General features: G+C 42.9%; 1 protein-coding gene across 8 annotated transcripts in view; it reads left to right on the plus strand.

Moving 5' to 3' along the window:
• The window catches only part of tbc1d22a (TBC1 domain family, member 22a), a 108,590-nt gene that overhangs the window by 34,574 nt on the left and 52,036 nt on the right, over positions 1-21,980 (plus strand). For all 8 annotated transcript variants that reach the window (XM_029461963.1, XM_029461965.1, XM_029461964.1 and 5 more), the window contains 2 exons: positions 3,126-3,240; positions 19,995-20,101. In XM_029461963.1, the coding sequence (XP_029317823.1) occupies positions 3,126-3,240; positions 19,995-20,101 (222 nt within the window). The remainder of the gene's footprint in view (positions 1-3,125; positions 3,241-19,994; positions 20,102-21,980) is intronic.

A 21,980-nucleotide genomic window follows, 5' to 3' on the forward strand; every position in this document is an offset into this window, starting at 1 on the left:
CACACACACACACACACACACACACACACACACACACACACACACACACACACACACACACACACACACACACACACACGTGCTCCAGGCAACTTTCCTCCGCCCCTGTCTTGCATGGGATACAACTCGGGGCTGTAACCAGAAATGGAGAAGGGGAATAAGATAAGACGAGGGAGACGTACAGAACGTTTTACTCCAGTACATGTCCTCTGTATGTACCTCCTGTTCCCCTCTCCCAGAATGTCTTTCTCCCTCTCACACCGTCTTTGAGTGCAAAATAAAAGCCACCAATGTATTCAAGCAGCGTTCGCCTCGTATATTTTGGTATGCAACAGACTCCAAAGGCCCCTTTTCTTTTATATGGTTATGCTTGCTGCGGCACCACCTGAAAATCACCTCTGCTTCATTTAATTTCACTTGTTTGTGAAATCCCCCCCCCCCCCGTGGGGCTTGGAGAGATTTAGTCGAGATGGAAGGCAGTCAACAGTCTGTTCCATATCGGGGAGAGAGGGATATTAAAGCAATTCTGCAGTGATTTCCTAAGTTGTATCTAAGTGTTTGAGTTTTTCTTGTTCTGGAATAACAATGCAGTCTTTGCAAGATGTTGATAATCAGCAATTACAAGTTCCCAACGTGAGAAGAAAACATTCCATTTTGCCTCCAAATTGTGATTAGACACAAATGTATTCGTGTCTGCCATATTAAGAAATGTTTTTTCTTTTTAAGCATTTCATTGATGCTTTTTCAATGAATAACTTGTCTGTTGCAGATGAGTGTGGTTGTTGATGAAGACACTGGATATTTGAGCGATTGAGCTCATGATCTTGTGACAGTGGGATCATCTTTTTAAGCCTCTAAGTTTTGTTATTAGCTATATGTCAGATGTCAGTGAGCCGTTCTTTGACTTAGCACCATTTTGTTGTGTCAATTTCCTCTCTACCTCTTGAGATTATTTATCAGGGTCCCTGGGGTCTGGAACTAATTTGATGGAGTCATAGAGGAATGACACAGGAGACATGGGGGACGCTGATTTCCTGTCCTGGAGACGCACCGCGTTATGACAAGAATATGAAATTAATGTGAGATTAACATAGTTTGAAAGAATGTAGTCGTAGTCGGATGTCTGTCGAGGACTGAACTCTGTTCAAACCGGTTGGAGTTTAAAGTTTCTCCGCAGCTCGTGTTTTCGGTCTTTCCCATGCAAACATTCGTTGTACACTGGCTGTGTGGGTCAGGGAGTGTGTACATGCAGGAGTTCACTGAGAGTGTTTCAGTGTGTAAGAGTCAATGTGAAATATGCCAGCTTTTGAGGTCGCACAAAAAGAAAGTCCCATTTCCAACTCCCCTTGCACGCAGCAGCACCTCTCCCTGTTTGATAGATGGGGCTTTGATAAGCAAAAGAAGAGGTGTGAGCTGTGGAGGCATGTCAAGGGAAAGCCAGGGAGAGCTGCATCTCACCAAGCTCTCTCGCTGTCTTAACATTGATTGAATTACTTTAAATAGAAATGAGAAGCTTTGCACGCACAGCTTCCAAAAAAACTGAAATTTCCATGTCCATGTTTTTTTTCTCTCTCCTTAAAACAATGAGCTATGAGGATATTTAGAAAGTGACAGAAACATGACGTATTCCCAACAGATAAGAAAGTGCTTGATGGGTGTGGTACAGCGAGGTGTGTGAGGCTGCTTGTGTATTTTTTGGGGAAATCCATTTGAGCACCAGAAAAACAAGCTGAACATCATCATGCCTCCTCTAATTCACTGGGGCTGACTGCGTTAAACAGCCACACATAACGAAGATGGAAGTGTTTACCTGGCAAAAACATATTGAGAATCTCAGGGAGAGAGAGAGAGACGGAGGAGACTGAGTGGAGGAGCAAGAGATGGATACAAACTTAGTGAAGAAAGAAGAGAGGTAGGAGGAGACCAAGACCACAGCAGGAAAATAAAAGTTCAAAGTCAGCTGTTTCGTGCACAAACATGCAGCTGAGGAAGTGAGGACTGAGGTGTGGCTCTGGAGTGAAAGAGACTCAAAGAAATGATTCATCCAGCTCTGGAAAGTGAAGCCAATGCGGAAATTCCTTCAACCTGATTGTCTGATTGCATAGAAGTCAATGAAAAAATGATCCATTTTCAACATGATCTCACTCTCTAGTGTCAAGTCTTCAATACAGCATGATGTTCATTTAGTAACTGATGAATAAAAACTGTGACGTCTCTCATGTCACTTCTTTTATACAGTCTGAGTTCATCACTTTTAGACTATGCTGGTCTAACAGTTTGATCTATATTTCTAAGCTTGCAGCCCTTTTCTTGCCTTTGTTGTCGCATTACGACGCTACTTTGCCCGTAAACCACCAGTCCATGTAAGTCCATGTTCGCCCTCATGCCCAGTACAACTAAAGCAGGGCAGCTCGTGAAAACATTGCTCTATAGCGTCAAAATGATTCCTCAGGGTACCTTTAATGATGAATTTACCCCAGAAACGATGTGTCAGACATCAGTTAATATGCAATGGTGATTGCTCGAGAAAACCGTCAGTCACAGTTTAAACCAAATTAATATCGGCTTAAAAATCCATATCCACATCTGTAGTGTTCAACTCCCACAGCAAGCGAGGTTGTGCCAATTCTGCTGCTTTCCTCCTCACCAGCTTGGCATGATTCAAGTTGTTCTGATTTCTACTACTGCCTTCCATCACCTCACTCATTCTCTAATGTGCACTCCTGGGGTTGAAACTTCTCATTCTAACTTGCCTAATGTTTGGCAGGCAAAACCATTTATCAGTAAACATCGGTGAACATGCTTTATTAGTAACGTATTATCTGTGAGGGAAATCATTAATTCATTAATTGATTAGTTCTTCAAGAGATAATTGGACATATTGACAGAGGTGTTAATCGTTTTTTCGTAGATTTATACTTAACATTTCTTGATTTTAGATTCTCCAACGCAGCGGTTTATTACTTTTCTGTGTCGTATCGTTGGGAATAGACTAGCTTTGTACATTGGCTTCTGTAATGTTTGAGTGTTTTTTCTACAAGCTGTATTGACATGATGTGTGTGTGTGTGTGTGTGTGTGTGTGTGTGTGTGTGTGTGTGTGTGTGTGTGTGTGTGTGTGTAAAAGATTTTTGAGCGGATCCTTTTCATCTGGGCCATCCGCCATCCAGCCAGCGGCTACGTGCAAGGCATCAACGACCTGGTCACACCGTTCTTTGTCGTCTACGTGTTTGAGTACATTGGTAAGTGCCATCTCTCCCTCTCTGTCTCCTTTTCCCTTTCACTTAAAAACTCCCTAATCTTTTATGTGATATGCTATTGATGTAAGGATCAGTCGTCTCTCTCTGGCTGCTTTCCTCACTGTAGAGTGGCACCTTTTTGTAGCCGGCAGCACTCTTTGGTTCATCACCGCAGGTCACGTGGAATCAACCCTGGGACCCTCGAGACAGTCTCTCTCTTTGCACAACTTTCTGGCCATAAAACAGCCATCTTCATTCAGCTTGAAACGTGTGTGTGTGTGTGTGTGTGTGTGTGTATGCACATGCACATGCACATGCACATGACCTGTAGGCGTGTACAGAGATCTCTCCAGAGCCCTCCTGCTGTGTGCATTTCTGTTGTGCCACACTCGGACACAGACTGCTGAAAAATCCTCATTTTACAGATGATTTCTTATACGATTTGAATGTTTAACAACTGGTACTAAACAATACCCCCCCCCCCCCCCCCCCCCATCATTTTCTTCTTGCACTCTTCCTTTATTAGATGGACATCAGACACTGGCCTCATTTAATGAAAGCCAGTGTTCATGAGTGAACCCCACTTATGTTTTAGGTTCCTGCTTTTTCCCTTATTGCAACAGTTGTTTTTCTTCCAGAGAAGCCTGGTAGTCTTTTCAATTACCTTGTTGTTCTAATGTGATTTTCCAGTATAGAGAAAACAATCAGTGTTTTTTAAGAAGCAGTTTTGCAGCACGCTCTTCTTTTGGATTGTGGCTGATAATCGGAGGGAAGGTGTACAAAGAGTAAGCGATGGGGATTGACCCCATGCCGTCGTGACAAGTTTTTAAGTGTTTGGAGCCGCTGCATCCTCTGTGATCTGAGCTTCTCTATACATCCCACATATACACTGCGTTTCTTTGTGCTATGTTTCGGCCCATCAAGCTCTCTTTGAAGCCATTCAAAATAGATCCTCTAAGTGGAAACCGCAATGCTCTGTGGACTACCTTGCACACTCCAGACACTCTGTGGTCACAGAGAGATACAATTAGGATCCACAAGTAAAGTGGTGGGAAGCACGTAAGAGGCTGGACTCCCTGACGCGTCTCTGCTTTTGGCAAGCAGCACTTTACTTTTGAGCTAATTAGTGTTTGTTTTAAAGTGTTTTCTCAACTTTTATTGTAACTTCTACTTTGTTTGACATTACGCAATACAATGCAACAGTGCCGCAAACAGTCCGGCCTCCACATCGACCATGAAGTTGAATCAACACCTCGAAAAATCAGTTTCAACACTAAATGAACATTCATTAAGGTGGAACATCCATTCCAGGGCTGCATTTGTTTTAGCTACAACCACAAAAACCTGCACGTTTCACGTGACTTGTTTTGTCTCCATCTGGCCTCTCTTGTATTTTTACTTTTCCCACTCTTTTCCTTAATTATCAAGTTCTCCTGTGTTTTGCCTGTTCCTACTTTCTTTCCTCTCCCTCCCTCTTTCTGCATGTGCTTCTCCTCTCTCTTTACCTTTCTCTGTGGGCTTGTCAGATCTTCAAGGCACCACCCCACGCTTTGTTCCCCTGCATCTCCTTGAGATGATGAGCCTTGAATAACACACACAGCCAACAAACCTTCAAACGTGCCTGGCTGGCATCTTACATGATGGGTTGATGCGCCGTGTTGTTGTTGTTGTTGTTGTTGTTGTTAGGTGTTCTTGTTTTCTGACGCAGAGAGAGCATTGGCTCTTTCATGAGGTAGGCCTAATTCTGCTTCTTTTGTGGCGGGGTAGGACGTGTGAGATTTACTCTCGCATGCTGTCGTGCTCTCTTGCTCTCTCTCTCTTCTTCTCCTGCCATCTCTTTTTCTTTCTTCAGTTGCATTGCCCTCCCTCTTCCTCTCTCTCGGTCCCTCCCTCCTTTGTAAGTGAGCTCCTGAGTGTATAGTGAAAGTAGGAAGTTAATTGTCAAGTCAGAATTAATTTCTTTACGAATGATTACCAATAATTACTCTAACACACGGGAAATGTAGCCATGCTGCCTGAATAGTTCTCACTTACTAAGTATAGTAACATTTGAAGGTGTTCGTAGGTGTCAGGCACCTGAACCGTTTGTCTCTTGCTTTTATTTCTCTTCTCTGAAGAAGGCCAAAGATGGATCCATCAAACCCAAGAGACAGGGGAGCCTATTTGGAGAAAACACCGACCTCTTAAGTAGCGTAGCCCCAGGCCCTAAACATAGGAAGTGAAATTTGAAAATGAATTGAATAATTTTTTTAGAATAGAAGGAATATTTGTTGTGAAGAAAGTTTAAGTGCATCCTAATTCAAAGATTATCATTGAGATTATGACCGTAGTTGAACCACTTGTATCACAATATGCCTTTCAAACTGATGTGGCAAACCTGTTTGCTCACAGTTGCTTGTTTACACGTCAAGCGAATCGGGAGCAACATCAGAATGAATGTGGAGTTATCTTTCTGGCCATAATGAAGTCAAATGTTCCAGCGGGTCACCGTTCGTCAGCCTAACAAGCGGCGCTGTGCCCGATGTACTTGGCCAATCGCCGATATAATCGTTCAATCGCCCAACTCTAATTTAAGTCCAATGTTTACTCTCCTTTTAGCTCTTTTTGGATTGTTTCCTGCATTGTTGGGGCTGGAAGGGCTTATGCTTTACACCCTGCACAGGGTCCTCTCTGCAGTCTGTTTAATAGGCTCAACATTGGCTGTTGTTGGAAGTGTACCTTGATAGTTTATATTATGGTGCGGTGACCTAATCAGTCACCCTAAAAGCTATAAAACTAACAGAGTGCAGTTAGGAGGAAAGTGGCTCGGATCAGTTTGCAGCAAAATGTGGGTTCATGTCCTGCAGAGCTGAAGTGAGAGACAAAGCAGCCAGAGCCGAGGTGACTTTAGAAATGTACTTGTTATTCACACTAGTGCACAGCAAGTTGTCTTTCTCCTAAATGGTCATCACATCTTGTTTGTGTGTTTGTGTCTGAGTGACGGCTACTATCTGAGGATGAGAGCCGGTTCATTGATTGGCAACCTGATTAAGACTTGGACCTGTTTGCAGCTTAATTTACCTTCTAAACAAGTCTTTTCTGTCTATTCGCTTTTCCATCATCTCTTTCTCTTTCTCTGTCTAGTTGTGTTTTTGAGATTTCTGTATTAATTGATTGATTAAGTCTTTTTGCTTCAGAGTCTGTGTAGGCTGCCTCCCAAAAGCAGATAGGGATGAATGAAATACCAAATACCACCCACACTCTGCTGCCCACCAGATGCCCCTGCATATGTTTGTTTCTTTACTTGTCATCCTTTTGTTCCACTATTCATATGTCACTTTGTTAGTCTCTTTGTTTTTTTCTTTTTAGCGCCCTCGCTATGTTTCTCCGGCTGCTTTTTCTGAGTCACAGAACAGCCTTGGGTCTGGCACTGCAGTGCTTGTTCAGCTGCCATACACTCCATTTACCTTTTGATGATGTAATGCAGAGTGATGAGCCGACCTCTTCCCAGAACCTTTCCCCCCTGTCACAACTTTCATTAACACCTGCCTGTTAATCCAAATTGAAAAGTTCCAATTGGTAGATTATTGATAAACTTCTTTGATGCAGAGGAACGAAAAATACCACTAAAGTTGTTGTGCATCCATCTGGACTGTTAAGCAATCTCCTTTTCAAAGGAGAAATTGATTTGGAGAGTGTATGGTTCTTGTTCTCCACCTGTGAGGCATTACTTTGCTTTTGTCTTCTCCCTATTTTCCACAGTATAGCGCCTCTCCCATTAGCCCAACAGTAAATGTCATCTAATTAAGGCCAGAGTGGGCCATGACGGGCCAAGGAGCAGGGCCAGTCCTCCTTTTAATGTGGAGCGGCCATTGATCGGCCAGCGGATCCATAATGTAATCTGCATGCCAGTGTCTAAGTATGGATCCACGCTGAAGAAAGATGAAAACACAGGAGCAGGTCAGAGCGACAGGGGAAAGAAATGAGGTAGTGCAAACCAAATTCCTAGAGGAGGCCGAGAACCACAGCTAGACTGAAGACAAAGCAGGAGAATATAACAACAGCCAGAACGCCTCCTGGCAGGCCTAAGAGTTAGAAAGAGGGCACGGGGAACAACAGAGAGGGACAAACAAAAGAGCACGGAAATAAGATTTTCAAAAGGGGGAAATGACCGACTTATAAAATTCCCCCATGCTGTCAGGAAGCGGCCGCACCAGGCAGTCCTTCCTCCCATCAGCTAAGAGATGAATGGCTCGGTGAACCCCATCCTCCTCTGTGAAGCTCTACTTATAGCAGCCGCAAAGTGCTTTGCAACCGCTTCTCTGCCGCAAGACATTCTTGAGGAATTCAGCAATTAGCTGTGTACTGAGAGGGTTGTTCACCAGCGTGTGTGTAAGTAGAGCTTTCTGCAGAATGTATTTGTTTTAATAATGTTCATCATTTAAATATTATGGTCTCCACAGGTCTGTGACATCTTTGAAAGTTTGTGAATTTCAGGAAGGAAAAAAAAAAAAGTTTGGGAAAATAGACTGAAAGTGCTTGAATGTATATATTTTGGGCAGGAATAACACTTGAAGTAAATATCTGCATGCGTATCGCAGTTGCATCATTGTTTCCACGCGCCTCTGTGACCTTGAGCCGTGTCTCAAACTTTGCTGTGTTGTGCATCTACTGGATGAGCAAATGCGTAAACGCAGTTTCCTAGAAGAGAAACACCGTTCTGTCTTGTTTTGATGTTTGCAAAAAAAGAAAGAGAAAAGAGTCATTTTTAGCAATTACAAAAATGCTCTCAGTTCTTAAATGTCTTTGTGCCATTATGCAGACATACGTTGTCCCTGTAGAAGTCGGATAATGTGCTTAGTGAGGAAGGAAGGATGAGGATACAACTATATTCTAGGTTAAGTATGATTTAAAATTCAAATACATTTTTATTGCAACAATAGCAGAGGCGTATCTCCAAATGGCGATGTGAATTACCACAGAAGAAGAAAAGAGAAGCCGATGATTTGTTAGATTTTACTCATGTACTCTAGCTGTCTATGCTTCGTAACGTTATTAGGTCACTGCAAAACCTCAACTCGCCGCAAGTCGGTTTATATGGAAGTTAGTCCGTTGCAATGTCCGTTCCACTCGTGTAGTCTATGAATGTTCCTGTGTGATGGTCCTGTGGAAGATGATGTGTGATTGTGTGGGTGAGTGTTTAGCCAGCCTTTATACAACATAAAGACTCCTCAGATCCCGAGACACATGCCGTCTCTCTAGAAGCTTCTTATAGCTTTCCCAGAAATGTGTGCTTCCTTCTACAACACGCTCTTCATCACTTGCTTATGCAGGGCAAATTACGCCTGCTAAGGCCACATTTGTAAATTATACACGCAGCTTTTAGCAAGTAAGAGCTTTATGGTACCCATTTTTTCTTTTGCATTTTACATTTTAACAAGCTTGTCTCAATCCCTTGGTCACAAAACATGCTTTACAAAGTTGAGGGAAAATAAGCTTTTAAACCAGATTAACTTGCAACATGGTTAATTTCAGGTCGCATTGAGTGTTGTATCATTGCACTAACTGCAGCTTTGGCTCGACACGTTGTGGTTACTCACTCGCACTGTTCACCTTGCTTCTTTTTAAATGAGTAAGTGGAGCAGCCTACATTTTGCCTGGAGGACTATCACATTTCTTGGAAGAAGAGGGAACATTCTCTGTTTTGCATCTTATAAATTGCTATATTTGTTATTTTAGTTTACGCAGTGGTGTCATTTTAACCGACTATGAAGGACTGCGATTCCTTCACTACATACAGATGCTGGATTCCACTTTGTTCAGCTGCTTCTTACTGCACACCTGGGAATGCTTTACAACACACGAGGACTGGAGACTTAGCCAGTTACACATCGCTGTCAATATTATAACACTGTTGCCTATGCTGGTCTTGATGTACGTCTATTCTACACAGCCTTCTGCTCATGCAAATGAGGCCAACTAGCTTTAGGTGAGAGCCTGACAGGTGGCTGGCTGTAACAGACAACTTAAATGCTGCTAATGTATCACAGGTACGTTATTACAGAACCTGTATCGCTATATAGAAGCACACTTTGAACAATGAGAGAGAAAGGGCTCTGCTGGGCGTCTCTTTGAGAAAGTCGAGGTGCCGCTTATACACACGCACACAGTCCCTGTATTGTGTGTGTGTGTGTGTGTGTGTGATTGTGTGTGTGTTTGGAGAGAGAGGATGGGGTGTAACATTGCAGATAGACTGGCTTGGTGGAGCACCCAGGGACAATGCTTGGAAGATGGAAACATACTGTGATAAAATGCCTGCAGGAGTGTAACACACACACACACACACACACACACACACACACACACACACACACACACACACACACACACACACACACACACACACACACACACAGAGACTGAGACTGGTGCCTCCTATTTATAGAGATGAGACTCATGAGTGAAAACAGAAACATACATTTGATGATACTAGAAGCAGAATTAAGAGTTCTTCACCTCTCGTCATATCTGATGAATTTTCTGCTCTAGGTCGGCTTTCATCTCGCTGTAAGCAGCAGTCTGCTTAACTTCAGACGTTCACTTTTGGCACTTTAGTTGTATCTTCCCCCGTCTTGTCTTCATATCTCCCCCCTCTCTTCTCCACATTTGTCATCGTATCTCCTCTCTGATCTGTTGTTGTCTGTTGCCCTGGAGCTTTAGCTGTGGCCCGGCGAGCCCTGCCATGCTGTGCCGTGCATCCTCACATCAGGGGATTACAGCGCTCAACCGTTGTGTGATGATTGGCTCAAAATGTATGGTCATAGAAATAAAGTGCCAATTCTACTTGTTATATTCTAATGTCAGTAACATAAGAGTCGCTGTCATTTGGTGTTCTGTTCTGATTGGTACTTACGGGATTCTCCAGTCTGTTATTTCTGAATACCAGACTGTTGCTATGGAAGCAGCTCTGACAGACTGGAGGACGATGTCCAGTAAGAGATAATGTGTTTTAATTTATTTGGTAAGTAGCCCCGTAATAAGTAGGATCATGTACAGCGAGCGGAATGAACCCGACAGGGTGATGCACGACAGGAAGTGTATGCATAATGACCCGCGCGCTTTAATTATCCCTTACGCAACAGATGGGAGCCTCAATGAAGTTTGATGCTTTAATGCTAAGGGAGACTTCAGATTGGTACTTATCCACAGTCAGTGTGTTAGCTGCAGTGGATGATGGTCAGGAGTTGCCACACAGAAGTGAAGAGATGTGCTGCTGTGGATTCTGCCCACCAAACAAAAACAGTGTACGCTGTACTTAAAATATTTACATTTGTTATTATTAAGATTGAATTATTAAGCCTTTTCAGACGGGGAACTGAAGCCAGTATGTATCTCACAGACACCAGACTACCACTGTGTTCTATGAGTAAAATTACAGTTTTGTTCGATGCAGTCTGGCAGCTTTAGCGAAAGCGCAGTTAAAGGCTTCAGTTCCCCGTCGGAAACAGACGGTGCAGCTGACTGACGTCAAGGTAAAGCAGGGAACATATTCTAAATATAGAGCACACTTAAACTCATAATGATTTGTTTTAGCTGAGCCTTTCCTTTAGGTGGCTAAATATGTTCACAGCCGTACACCGCTCCCCTCCCAGGCTGGTACAACTGTACTGTATGTGATACACTGACTGTGGAGAAGTAGCTCACACAAACACACCCATCCGTTTAATATTACAGAACACTTTTATGTCTACAAATGGTTAAAACTTTCAACCAGAAGACATTTATTGTAAAAACGTTGTCTTTTTTGCTTTTCCTGTTGATTCCTCTCGTGTGTGTGTGTGTGTGTGTGTGCGTGCGTGCGTGTATAGATTGAGTAATCTGTGGAGTGGATCTTGGTCAGTAGGCGGTTAACTAATATCGGCTTCTTCCTCCCCATGGTCTGGCCACCGTTGGTCGAGCCTTCTATTATAAGTCTCCCTCTGATTAACGGCTGTTATTAGCTCTAATGAGCTGCTTAGTGATCGCCTGTACACAGCTGCTGACATCCAGCAGGAACACTGTCTTTTCTACTTTGTTCCTTATCTACTTCTGCTTTTTGTAATTTCTCCTGCTACAATCATTCGATGAGATTATTGACTCGGCGCAGGCATTATTTTCCCCCAGACAGTTTGCTCTTCAATTGTCTTCGACGTAGTCTCTCGTCGTCTCTCTCCTGGCTCGAGCTTTCAGTCTCCTCTACTCCATTTGGTTTAGAACACAATCACCGTGTCTCTGGGGTTAAGTAATAGCATTTTGACTGGCAGGATTGAATCAGCCGTTTGCTTTTGACCCTCAATCTCCACCTTTCTCTGTTTTTTAAACGTCTCTCTGAAATATGTTCTTTTCTTTCCCACTTTTCATTCATTGTCGACAGTTTTCTTCTTAAAGAGGTTGCATTCATTATTCTCATATCTCCATTTGAATCCATATTTAACTTTGTGCTTCTTGCTCCCTATAACGTTGTTGCCACTCATACATTTTTAAGGCCACTGGATTATAAATGAATCCCAACATGAGCAAAAAGCTTGCTTACGAGGAGATAGATTGTATTCATAATATATGTCTGGTTGTTTTTATCCATTTCAATCTGTTCCATCTTCTAACAGCATTGTCCGGCAGCTTTCAATGTATTCTTTGCGTTGTTATGAATACTAAGTGATTACCTTCTAAGTGGGTTTACAGATTGTACAAAATTAAATAATAATTTCTTATAATACATAATGTAATACTTGACATATTCAAAATCCTTTCAGTGTGTTTGTGGATCTGTTTATACAATGATTTGGGATTCTTAGAATATATTAGTTTCTAAAATAAACAGGTGTTAAGTGTTTATTCAGGGGTGTCAAACTCATTTTAGTTCAGGGGCCACATGCAGCTCAATTTGATCTCAAGTGGGCCGGACCAGTAACATCACAGCATAATAACCTGTAAATAACAACAACTCCGTTTTAGTGCAAGAAAGTACAAGTACATTCTGAATATGTTCAAATCTGATCTTTTTACAAAACATTATGAACAACCTGACATTTCTTAAGAAGAAAAGGTGCAATTTCAACCATATTATGCCTCATTTATCATTTACACATGTGTGTTACAACTTGTATCTACAAAGACACACAACATTTAGTCACAGGGATCTGGAACAGTATTTTACTTTATGATCAAAACAACGCATTTTTACACTTTGCAAAGTCATCCTGCGGGCCGGATTGGACCCTCTGGCGGGCCTGGTTTGACCCGCGGGCCGCATGTTTGACACCCCTGGTTTATATGCTTTAATTTTATGAATAACTGCTTGTTTTATATTATATTTAAAGTTTGTTTTATCTATTTATTTTGTGTCTGCATGTCCTGGTGACGGGTTGAATTTGTGTCTTATGTTTGAATTAGATTTAGTTTTGTGAATAATTGGGACACAACGTGTGTTGATGTGTCGGTTCTTTCATGTGTGGGTTGAAATAGCTTTCAACCCAGAGGTGAGATGAAGGGAGGAAATACATGTAGCCTTTTAAAATGAATTGATTTAATTGGGCGGTTGTTAACCGTGGCAGAGAACAGGAAACAAATGTGATTGTTTTCAGTGATACGATACATTTTCTGAGAGCGTAAACATGACTAATCTCTTCAAGCCGTGCGATGTCTATCTGCAGATGGATTCTTCTACATTTGTTGTCGTTTTTAATTGCTCACGTGTTATTGCCTACGGTGTGGAGATGACCGCTGAATCCACTGTCGGTGCTCGACAATAGGAGATACAGTATAAAGCCGAAAATCAATAGCTGTGCTGTCATCTGCGTCCGACCTGATCTTATTTCCCCATATTACCCGAGATGTTCTCATTGCTCCTGATAAAAAGCAATAGAGCTCTGAAATGATCCAGAGAAATAGTTCTGTCAAAAAATGATTTATCTTGTGTGAATAATCGCAGGGGTTATTGAATATTTTTAGATTAAGTTAATTACTTGACTATAAAAAGCCATAAATTGAAGCTCTCCTCACAGAGAAGCTTCAGATCTCTCAAAGTCTCTATTTCTCGTTCTCTCTGTCAGCCGTTTCATTGGGGGGAAAGAAGAAGAAGAAAAAAAAATCTGTTTTATCATTCTGTCACCAGCGAGACGCGTTCTGCTTGACCTGATGCAATTGGAGGCAATTGAAACAGTCATCTTAGCGTGCCGCTGCCATGGCGGCGTGTGTGTGTGTGTGTGTGTGTGTGTGTGTGTGTGTGTGTGTTTTGGGTTGCATCATGACTCATTCACATTTCAGATATGTAAGCATGTTTGAAACAAAGCGGTCACACACAAAGACACACTCACCCATGCACACATAAAGGCTCCGGACACTTGTACGCCGTGTCCTCACACATACTTACACAGATACTCGTGTACGCATCAGCAGAGGGACTCCTTCTTTAGGCGTCTCTCTCACCGCTCTGCACGTCCAACCACCTGCGTGTTTCAGGGTGACAGCTGCCGTTCATAACGTCTGCTTATTACTGTTCCCCTAATGTTTTCTTTCTTCTAACTAAGCCTGCAGATTACACACACGCTAATGACTTAATGGACTGATCCTTTACTTTCATCTCAGGAAACTTTCCCTCGGCTCCCAAATGCGTCTCGTACATTTGGCGGGCAGATTTACTATGCCTTGAGTGGATTGGACATCTTGCGTGATTAAATGTTTTTTGCGTGTCTGCAAAAGGAGGCGGTCTATAGAAGGTGACAGTGAAGATGTGATTGGGTTCCTCACATTATCTGCTTGACTCAGGAAACATGAGTATGACGCATAACCTGCTTATTTATATCTTACACTGAGGACATGAAATGGAAAACACAAAAACCAGTATTACAAAAAAATATAACAAAATAAATTAGATTGTTTTCTTTCTTTTTTGACCAGGCCGATGATGCGAAGCACTTTTAAGATCACACAATGACTGGTTTAATCCATTCAGACAAATATGAAAAAGAAAGCATTTATATGAGAAGAATGTGCACACGCAGCAGCTTTGGAAGTAAGGCACCAAATTATTATTTTTGTCTTTCAAATGTCTTTTAAATAATGGATGGATGTGAAAAATCATCATAAGTACCAGGTGATGTCTTTTTAAATTGTCCAAAAGCAAAAAGTATTTAATCTCCAGTCAGAAGAAAACAATGTCTAATATGAGTCAAGCCCCAAAAACCCCTTGATCCTACACTTCCCATAGTGCAACTGGAGAGCGTCGTTCATTAGACCCTCTCTACCTAAATGTTGTTCCAAGTTCCAGGCCACACGTCTTTCAGGAACCATCCCGTTGATCCAGCTATGATTTGCATTTTTGGTCTCCAATGCACATGTTAGAAATGTTTAATTAGAAAGCAGGAAAACACAAACCATCTTCATCCCAAGCAATCTCTCTGGCATTGCCATGGTTACACAATTGTCGCCAGCTGTGCACATGTTCACACATTTCACACACACATCTGTGCTGTACAAACATCCCACAGGCCAGAGAGAGGGGGGGGGGGGGGGGAGCGATGGAGTAGGAATAGAGATATTGGCAGTGGTAGCAACAGTTAATGCGATGCGCTAGCCTTACTCAACATTACACACTTTAAGCTTCTTCATACAAGACACCATCTTACCTCGGGGCCACAGGATCATTATGTGTCTGCACATAGGCAGATATGGTATTAATAGCTGTATTCCATTTGATGTCAAGGACTTACATTATCTAGCCAACAGCTGTGGGGCCTACTGTTTGATGTATGGACATACGGCTTATAGTGCAGATAGTGGGAGATGAGAACATTGTTGGAGTGATTTTGTAGATTTTATAGCCTAAAGCGTTCCTTATCACGGGTGAAGCTGAAGTTCAGTGCTTTCAATGAGTAAGCTTAGTGGTGTACTTTAAAAAAAAAAAAGCTTGTAACTTCTAAGAACTATGAAATGAAGACACTGGATAATGTGCCATTGATTTGCCTTTTTGGAAACTAGACAGGAGACTTTAGATTAGGTTTTTTTAGAAGGAGGAAAAAAAAACAATTATAATACTTTCACATCACTTCCACCTGCTCTCTCTTTCTCACACACACACTCACTGCTTCCTCTACCTTTCTTCACCTTCAGCTGTCTATTTTCATATCTTCACATCTTGTTTCACACGCAGCCATAATTCTGTCCTCGAAGCGCTCATCTCCTGTGATCCTGTGTATTTGTGGGTCTGTGCGTGCAGGTGTGTGTGTGTGTGCGCTCCCAATGTGTTGGTGACACCAGGTCTGACAGGTTGACTTCTCTTCTTAATTATCCAACAGTATGAATGCCACCTCTCCGGAAAAATTTTCCGCTCTCATTAACAGTGGTGTTATCGCACTAATTGTGCTACGTTGGGGAAATCTGCTTCTTTGTTTTTCTTGCAGAAGCCCAAGTGAAGTGTGTGTGTGTGTGTGTGTGTGTGTGTGTGTGTGTGTGTGTGTGTGTGTGGTGGGTTCAGGGAGGTGGATGTATTGCATGTCTAGCAGCGAACATGTGTGTCGTTTTTAAAGTGTCGAGCTGTGTCACTTGGGTGTCGTTCTGAAGGTGGAAAGAAGTTATTTGATTCATTAGATTTCACCTGAACCACTGCTGTAAATTATAAGTAATGACTGCACCACTTCATGGGATCTTATGAGCTTTGGTTGCTGAAATCTTGTTAAAACCAACAGCGTTCTCTCTCTCTGGCGGTCTACGACTCAGGTTCACTTGTGATTAATCTGAACCAACAGAAGGTTGTCAAATGGGACTGTTCTTTATAGCCAATTGCTGTCTGCAAAGACACACACTCACACTCAGCACACACACACTTTATGATTACATCAGGCTAAACTAGCTCGTTTATCATCTTACATCACATTACCTTGTGGCCCATAGTTGTAGAGGGCAGATGGCAGCACTGGCGCGTGTGTGTGTGTGTGTGTGTGTGTGTGTGTGTAGTGTGTACTGGCGCTTGTGCACGTTCCTGTGTATGTAGGCGCCCACACTCTGTCTCTAGAGGTGTAACCCGGCTCTGCATGCCAAGCTGTGCCAAGTGCTCACAGCTGGCAGCGACCAAGCAGTTGGTCTCTCTGGACAAGTTGCCCCCTGCGCCAGGACAAACAGGAAATAAGCCCTGGGGCCTGGCAGGAAATTGGCTCTGTGGCCAATGGGAAGAGAGCTAAGGGAAGGGGGAGGAGAGGGGGAGAAGAGAACAGCTTGGACAGGCAGGGGTAGCAATAGCAGCAGAAGAGAAGTCAATAGAGGGAGAGTAGAGACAGAAAAGCATTGATGTACCAACAGAGAGATCAAGAAACGATCAGACAAAAGTCGAGGTATAAAAAGAGAAAGGAGCGGCACATTGACGGGGGAGAGCAGATATCAAGTGAGATGAAACTGTGTCAAGACAATAATAGTTCACCTTAAATGTGGTTTGTTGAAAAAAGTTTGGATTCCTAATAAAACATTCCCCTTGCTAAGGGATAAAGGATTTGGGGATGCTTGTTGCCTTCAAAGAAATGATCTGATTCTCGCTTTAAAGCAAACAATTTAGTGTTTTGCAATCAGTTCAGATGTTGTGTGTGTGTGTGTTTGCCTCCAAGTCTGTGATCTGTGTGCCCTGTGCTTTTCTGCCAATTTCATCACAACGGCGTCTTCAGAGGCCCGCGCGACGCTCGTTTGTGTACAGACATGAGAGTTTGGCGTAGGCTGGTTCACACAAGTTCTCTTCTCCTGCGAAGGTGAGTTTGTGTCAGACCGGCTTTCTCTTCCTCTGAAGAACCCCAGAATATAATTTGGCGAAAGGTTATTTTGGAAGCACATCTCACACAGAACTAAAGCCACTGAGACTCCCATTCTCTGATGCGAGGCTCACTGAAGCTTGAACTTCCACAAATTCCCCAGGTTCTTATTTGTGAAGCATTTCTACTGAGACACGGATCATGTCCAAGACATGTCTTGTGAGCTGGTCCTTTTCTTGAAGGAGTTTCTACTGAGACACTGATGTAGTGAAAGCAATTAGAAACGTCGTCTTTCTAAGGCGGGTCAACTGAGACAAACGGCCTGTTGAGGCACTCAAGGTGGCCTAATGTTGCTATTTTTAGTTATTTATGTTAACAAAACACTCGTGGTTTGAAGGTGGATCTTGAAAACTAAATGATCGGTTGTGATATCATCAGACGGAGCTTGGATTCTTTTATTCATTTAACAGTGAACAGAAAGAGCAGTCTGGACTACCCGGCCATCTAAGTGACTGATGACCTCAGCTGCGACTTTTTTTAAGCATTAATCAGTGTAAAGGTGTAAAGGTAGTTAGTGGGGTTACCGTCAGTTCCACCACCGATCACAGGGGGCACTGTTGCCTTGTGATCCAGCCACACTGATCCAGTTCCTCCCTTTAGCCCTTCCTCTTGTGTGTCCTTGTTATTGTGATGAGCTATGCCTAATTCCAGTACGACCACTGGACTCCTGGAAGCCATCCCTTCTTATCTGCTCCAGAGTCGACGTCTAGGTTTGGAGCCGAGCCCGACAACAACACTTCAGCGTCGACAAAGACTGATTTGAGACTTTGGGATACTCGGGGGGGTCTCCCAGAACGCCGGAGCAGTGGCACTCTCACCACCTTGTTAATCAGCAACGACACCATGCGGATTGCCAGTCAGCCTGTTTACAATTAATCTTTTCAACTACAAAATGTAATGGCATCACTGATGCCCAGAGAGAGAGAGGGCTGCATTCATGTTTCCTCATTGTTTTCTGCATCACTATAGAGAAGCTATCAAACTAAATACTGACTTCCAATTTATCAGATGGTGGACACTTTTGTCTCTGTGTTGATACGACAGCTGCTCCAACACTGCATTTATCTTTAGTTGATTGTGGTTGACTTCTTCTGTAGTCTCTATTTAAGCAGTTTTCATCCCATCAGCTGTCTCCAAAAATGTTTTGGAATTCCTCATATCTTCGTTTGCACTAATGTCTGATACGTGCTGCCCGCGGCTGTATTACGTTTTGCTTTTTGCTTTGCTTGTTTTGGTAATGTTGTGAGAATGAACTACACTGACATCTACATCTAATCATAATCCAGCCTCTGACTACTTCCGTATCTGGTATTAAAGATCTGGTAGCTCTGTGAACACCATTTCTGGACACCTTGATCTGCTCGGGTGTGAGAGGAATGAAACGTCTCTCTGAAATGAAGGAAGCGGAGCCTCTTTCCAGGTTCTGTCCTTACCTGACTTCAAGCAGACAAGACAATGATGAGAGCGCCTGCAGGCAGGGTGTTGAACACGCACGCACACGCACGCACACGCACACGCACGCACACGCACACGCACGCACACGCGCACGCACTCTCGTTGTTACTGGCTTTATAGCCCTGGTCTGTCTGTCTGTCTGAGCATGCTCATTACAACCTTGACAACATTCCACTGGGGTTGCCAAGGATACGTGTGTGTGTGTGTGTGTGTGTGTGTGTGTGTGTGTGTGTGTGTGTGTGTGTGTGTGTGTGTGTGTGAAGGAAGGAAGGAAGGAAGGAAGGAAGGAAGGAAGGAAGGAAGGAAGGAAGGAAGGAAGGAAGGAAGGAAGGAAGGAAGGAAGGAAGGAAGGAAGGAAGGAAGGCAAAAACTCACACAAATGCATGACTCTTTTTTTTTTGCAATATGACCACAAGCACACACACTTTCCTTTTCTCCCTCTCCCCTTGGCATCCTATCTCCCTTCTCTCTCTCTCTGTAGATCATTGTTAATCAGTCTCGTCCCGTCTCCTCTCCACTGGCTGTCAGTGGCTTGTCAGAAGCCCGTCAAAGCCCCTGCAGTCCGTCACACACTGCTGCCGTTAATGACATCTGATGACACCCGTCGTTGAAGTCACCCGCTGGAGATGACTGGGAACGCAGTGGGCTGGCTGCTTGGAAATCGTTTCCTTTGTGCAGTCTGCTGAGTGTTTTAGAATATGCCCTAACCTAAGTCTGCTGCATCTATTTACAAACCATCACTTACTTGCTTTTTTATCTCAATCTTCACTTGCTTTTGTACTTATTTTTTATAGCCGTTTACAAATGGCATTGATGATGAAATGCAAATTGAATCATAAAATGTAAATGAATGGCAACAAAAATATAAATAGAAAATAAATCCAGTAAAAAGAAGATCTGCCGGTATACAGGCAACTCAACGTTATGCACGTGACGTGGGTGGGTAATTTAACTTCAACAGGTTCACCAGGTTGTTTGAGTATTCAACGTATTCGTGTGCCTGCGATATAAAAAGGTTCATATTGTGATGTGTGGGGACTGTGTGACATTTTCATAATGTTCAAAGTAGCCATGGAATAAGGTTGAACTACTGTTAAAGACAGTAATCATTTGTCTGTTCTATCAGGCTGCTTTTTATTCTCCTCCCACACACTCAGCTGCCGGCCTCCTTTATTCTTGTGCTGCAGTTGTCAGCATCTCAGCTCCTTTCCATACATCTGATTCACCTCCTTAAACTCCAACTCTCTCTCCCTATTCAATATGTCCTCCTCCTGCACCTGATGTTCTTGTTCCCCTGTCTGAGTGGTGGGCTTGAGACAGAACTCCCGCTCTGCCAGTGGAGCCGAATTACTCTCTGTATCTTTCCCTCTTTCCTTCCAGCTTTCTTAAACTTTCCCATTTTCTTTCAGTTTCCCTGTGTCCACCTCTTCCCCCCCCGCACTGCTCATTTCTCACTCTCTCTCTCTCTCTGTTCTCCTTTGTCTTCTCTAGAGGAGGAAGTGGAAAACTTTGACGTGTCCAGTCTCCAGGAAGAGGCTCTGAGGAACATTGAGGCTGACAGCTTCTGGTGCATGAGCAAACTATTGGACGGCATCCAGGTAAGCGTGTGTGTGTGTCTGTGTGTGTGTGTGTGTGTGTGTGTGTGTGTGTGTGTGTGCGTGCGTGCATGCGTTGAAAAGATGTAGGTTGTCCTAGAAGAAACTGATCAAAATGCCCATGTATGGTTTTATACTTTCAAAGCAGCATACTGTACATGCTCAACCTCCCACTGCCCCCCTTCTCAATGTAGTCTCTCCACGCTTCTCTTCTTCTTGTACATTTCTTTTACTCTCAAGCTCCTTGAAAACTTAGTGTGTCGTGGACGCTTCTCTCATTTGGTCTTTATAGAGATAAGTGTTCCTGTCAATGCCACTTGTTTAGCTCAGCTCTCCACCTGTTTGCACTTAGCAGGAAGGGTACAGTCGGCTTGCTGTATAGCGAGTCCAGTGTCTACAGTTTTATGTGAGGTGTGTTGGATGATAACTAGAGGGGGAGATCGCCCAACCACACAGACCGTTGATCCGAAACAGTGAGCCGAGAGTGGCTGGAAGCTGTATACAGCTGCACACTGAGGTGTTGACTCTCAGCGGTATTAGCAGCACCAGCAACTGTTTCACATTACAGGAAGTCCTGTGGTTCACTGCTTGGCATATCAGTCTGGGTTTCACTTAATCACACTCTGAGCTAACATTTTTTTCTGATTAGAGCTTTAGCTTCTACATGTGTACTCTTTCTGAAGGACAGTATAGTTCGGTATACACACTCCTTGAGATAACACTGCACTGCATAGTCAAGTCATGTCCTTTTATTTATACAGCACATTTTTATAAATAACCCAAAGTGTTTTCCAGTCGGGGCAGATTTGGTTTTGATCTTCATCTATACAAGTATTCATAATTAAAGAAGTAAAAGGTGCATAAAAAGCAAAGGGGACTTGACATAAATAGGAAGATTTTAAATATCTATTTTGTATTTTACTGCAGGAGAACCAGAACAGGAGTGTGTTGTATTTTCGGTGGTCCAGTTAAAAGTCTCGCAGCTGCTTTTTGAACCATTTGCAGTTGAGACTCATATAAAGGCAGTTACAGTAATCAGAGGTGACAAAAGCATAGATATGTTTACAGATCCTGATGAGATAAAAACTGCATAATGTGCACATAAAAAAAAAACTGGGATGTTTGCACAGCAACATATGTGCAGGTGCATGTGCTCTGTCTGTCGTATCAAAGTCATCTGGACAGGCGAGGCCACCCACCCAGGTGCTAAGGTGCATACGTGCGTGCCCACCTGGCCATATATATATATCGTATAGTGTAAGTTATACATGAACACAACAGCAGTGACATATAGGATATGTTGTGTGAGGGCACACACTCATTTATCACACAGATATATTTAAGTGCTTGTAATAAGAGTGTGGAGTTGTGTTTGTTTGTCTCTGCATGTAAGATCGGCTTCAGTCTTATTTAGTGTCAATTCATTGAGATCAAGGAAAATATCTTGATGCTAAATTTAACAAGGTACGTTTTGAGACCTTCAGTGCCGACATTTTACTGGCAGTAATTAAGTTCCACACCATTAATATGAGAAGAAGTTTTAAATGTACACAAACAATGCCAGTTGTATTGTTACTCAGTTAAGTGCACGTGTGCAGGACGTGCAGCTGCAGATAATTCATTCTGTACTGTGTTGAATGTTCAGGTGTTCTGTTTTAAATCCTGCAGGACTCTGACACTGAGCATTACAGTCAGTATGTGGGTTTAAGAAATGTGATTGTCTTGCATATTCTAAAGCAGGTCTGAGAGTCTGGAGAGCAGATAATTGCATACAGACCACAGCACCAAGCTTAATTTTGTTTCATGATTTCTTCCCAGACCCTTTTAGCCACCAGTTCTCTTAATCGACCTCGCTCTCAGCGGTCATGGTTGAGCCATCTGT

Source organism: Cottoperca gobio, chromosome 23 (genome assembly GCF_900634415.1).
Source record: "Cottoperca gobio chromosome 23, fCotGob3.1, whole genome shotgun sequence".
Taxonomy (NCBI): domain Eukaryota; kingdom Metazoa; phylum Chordata; class Actinopteri; order Perciformes; family Bovichtidae; genus Cottoperca; species Cottoperca gobio.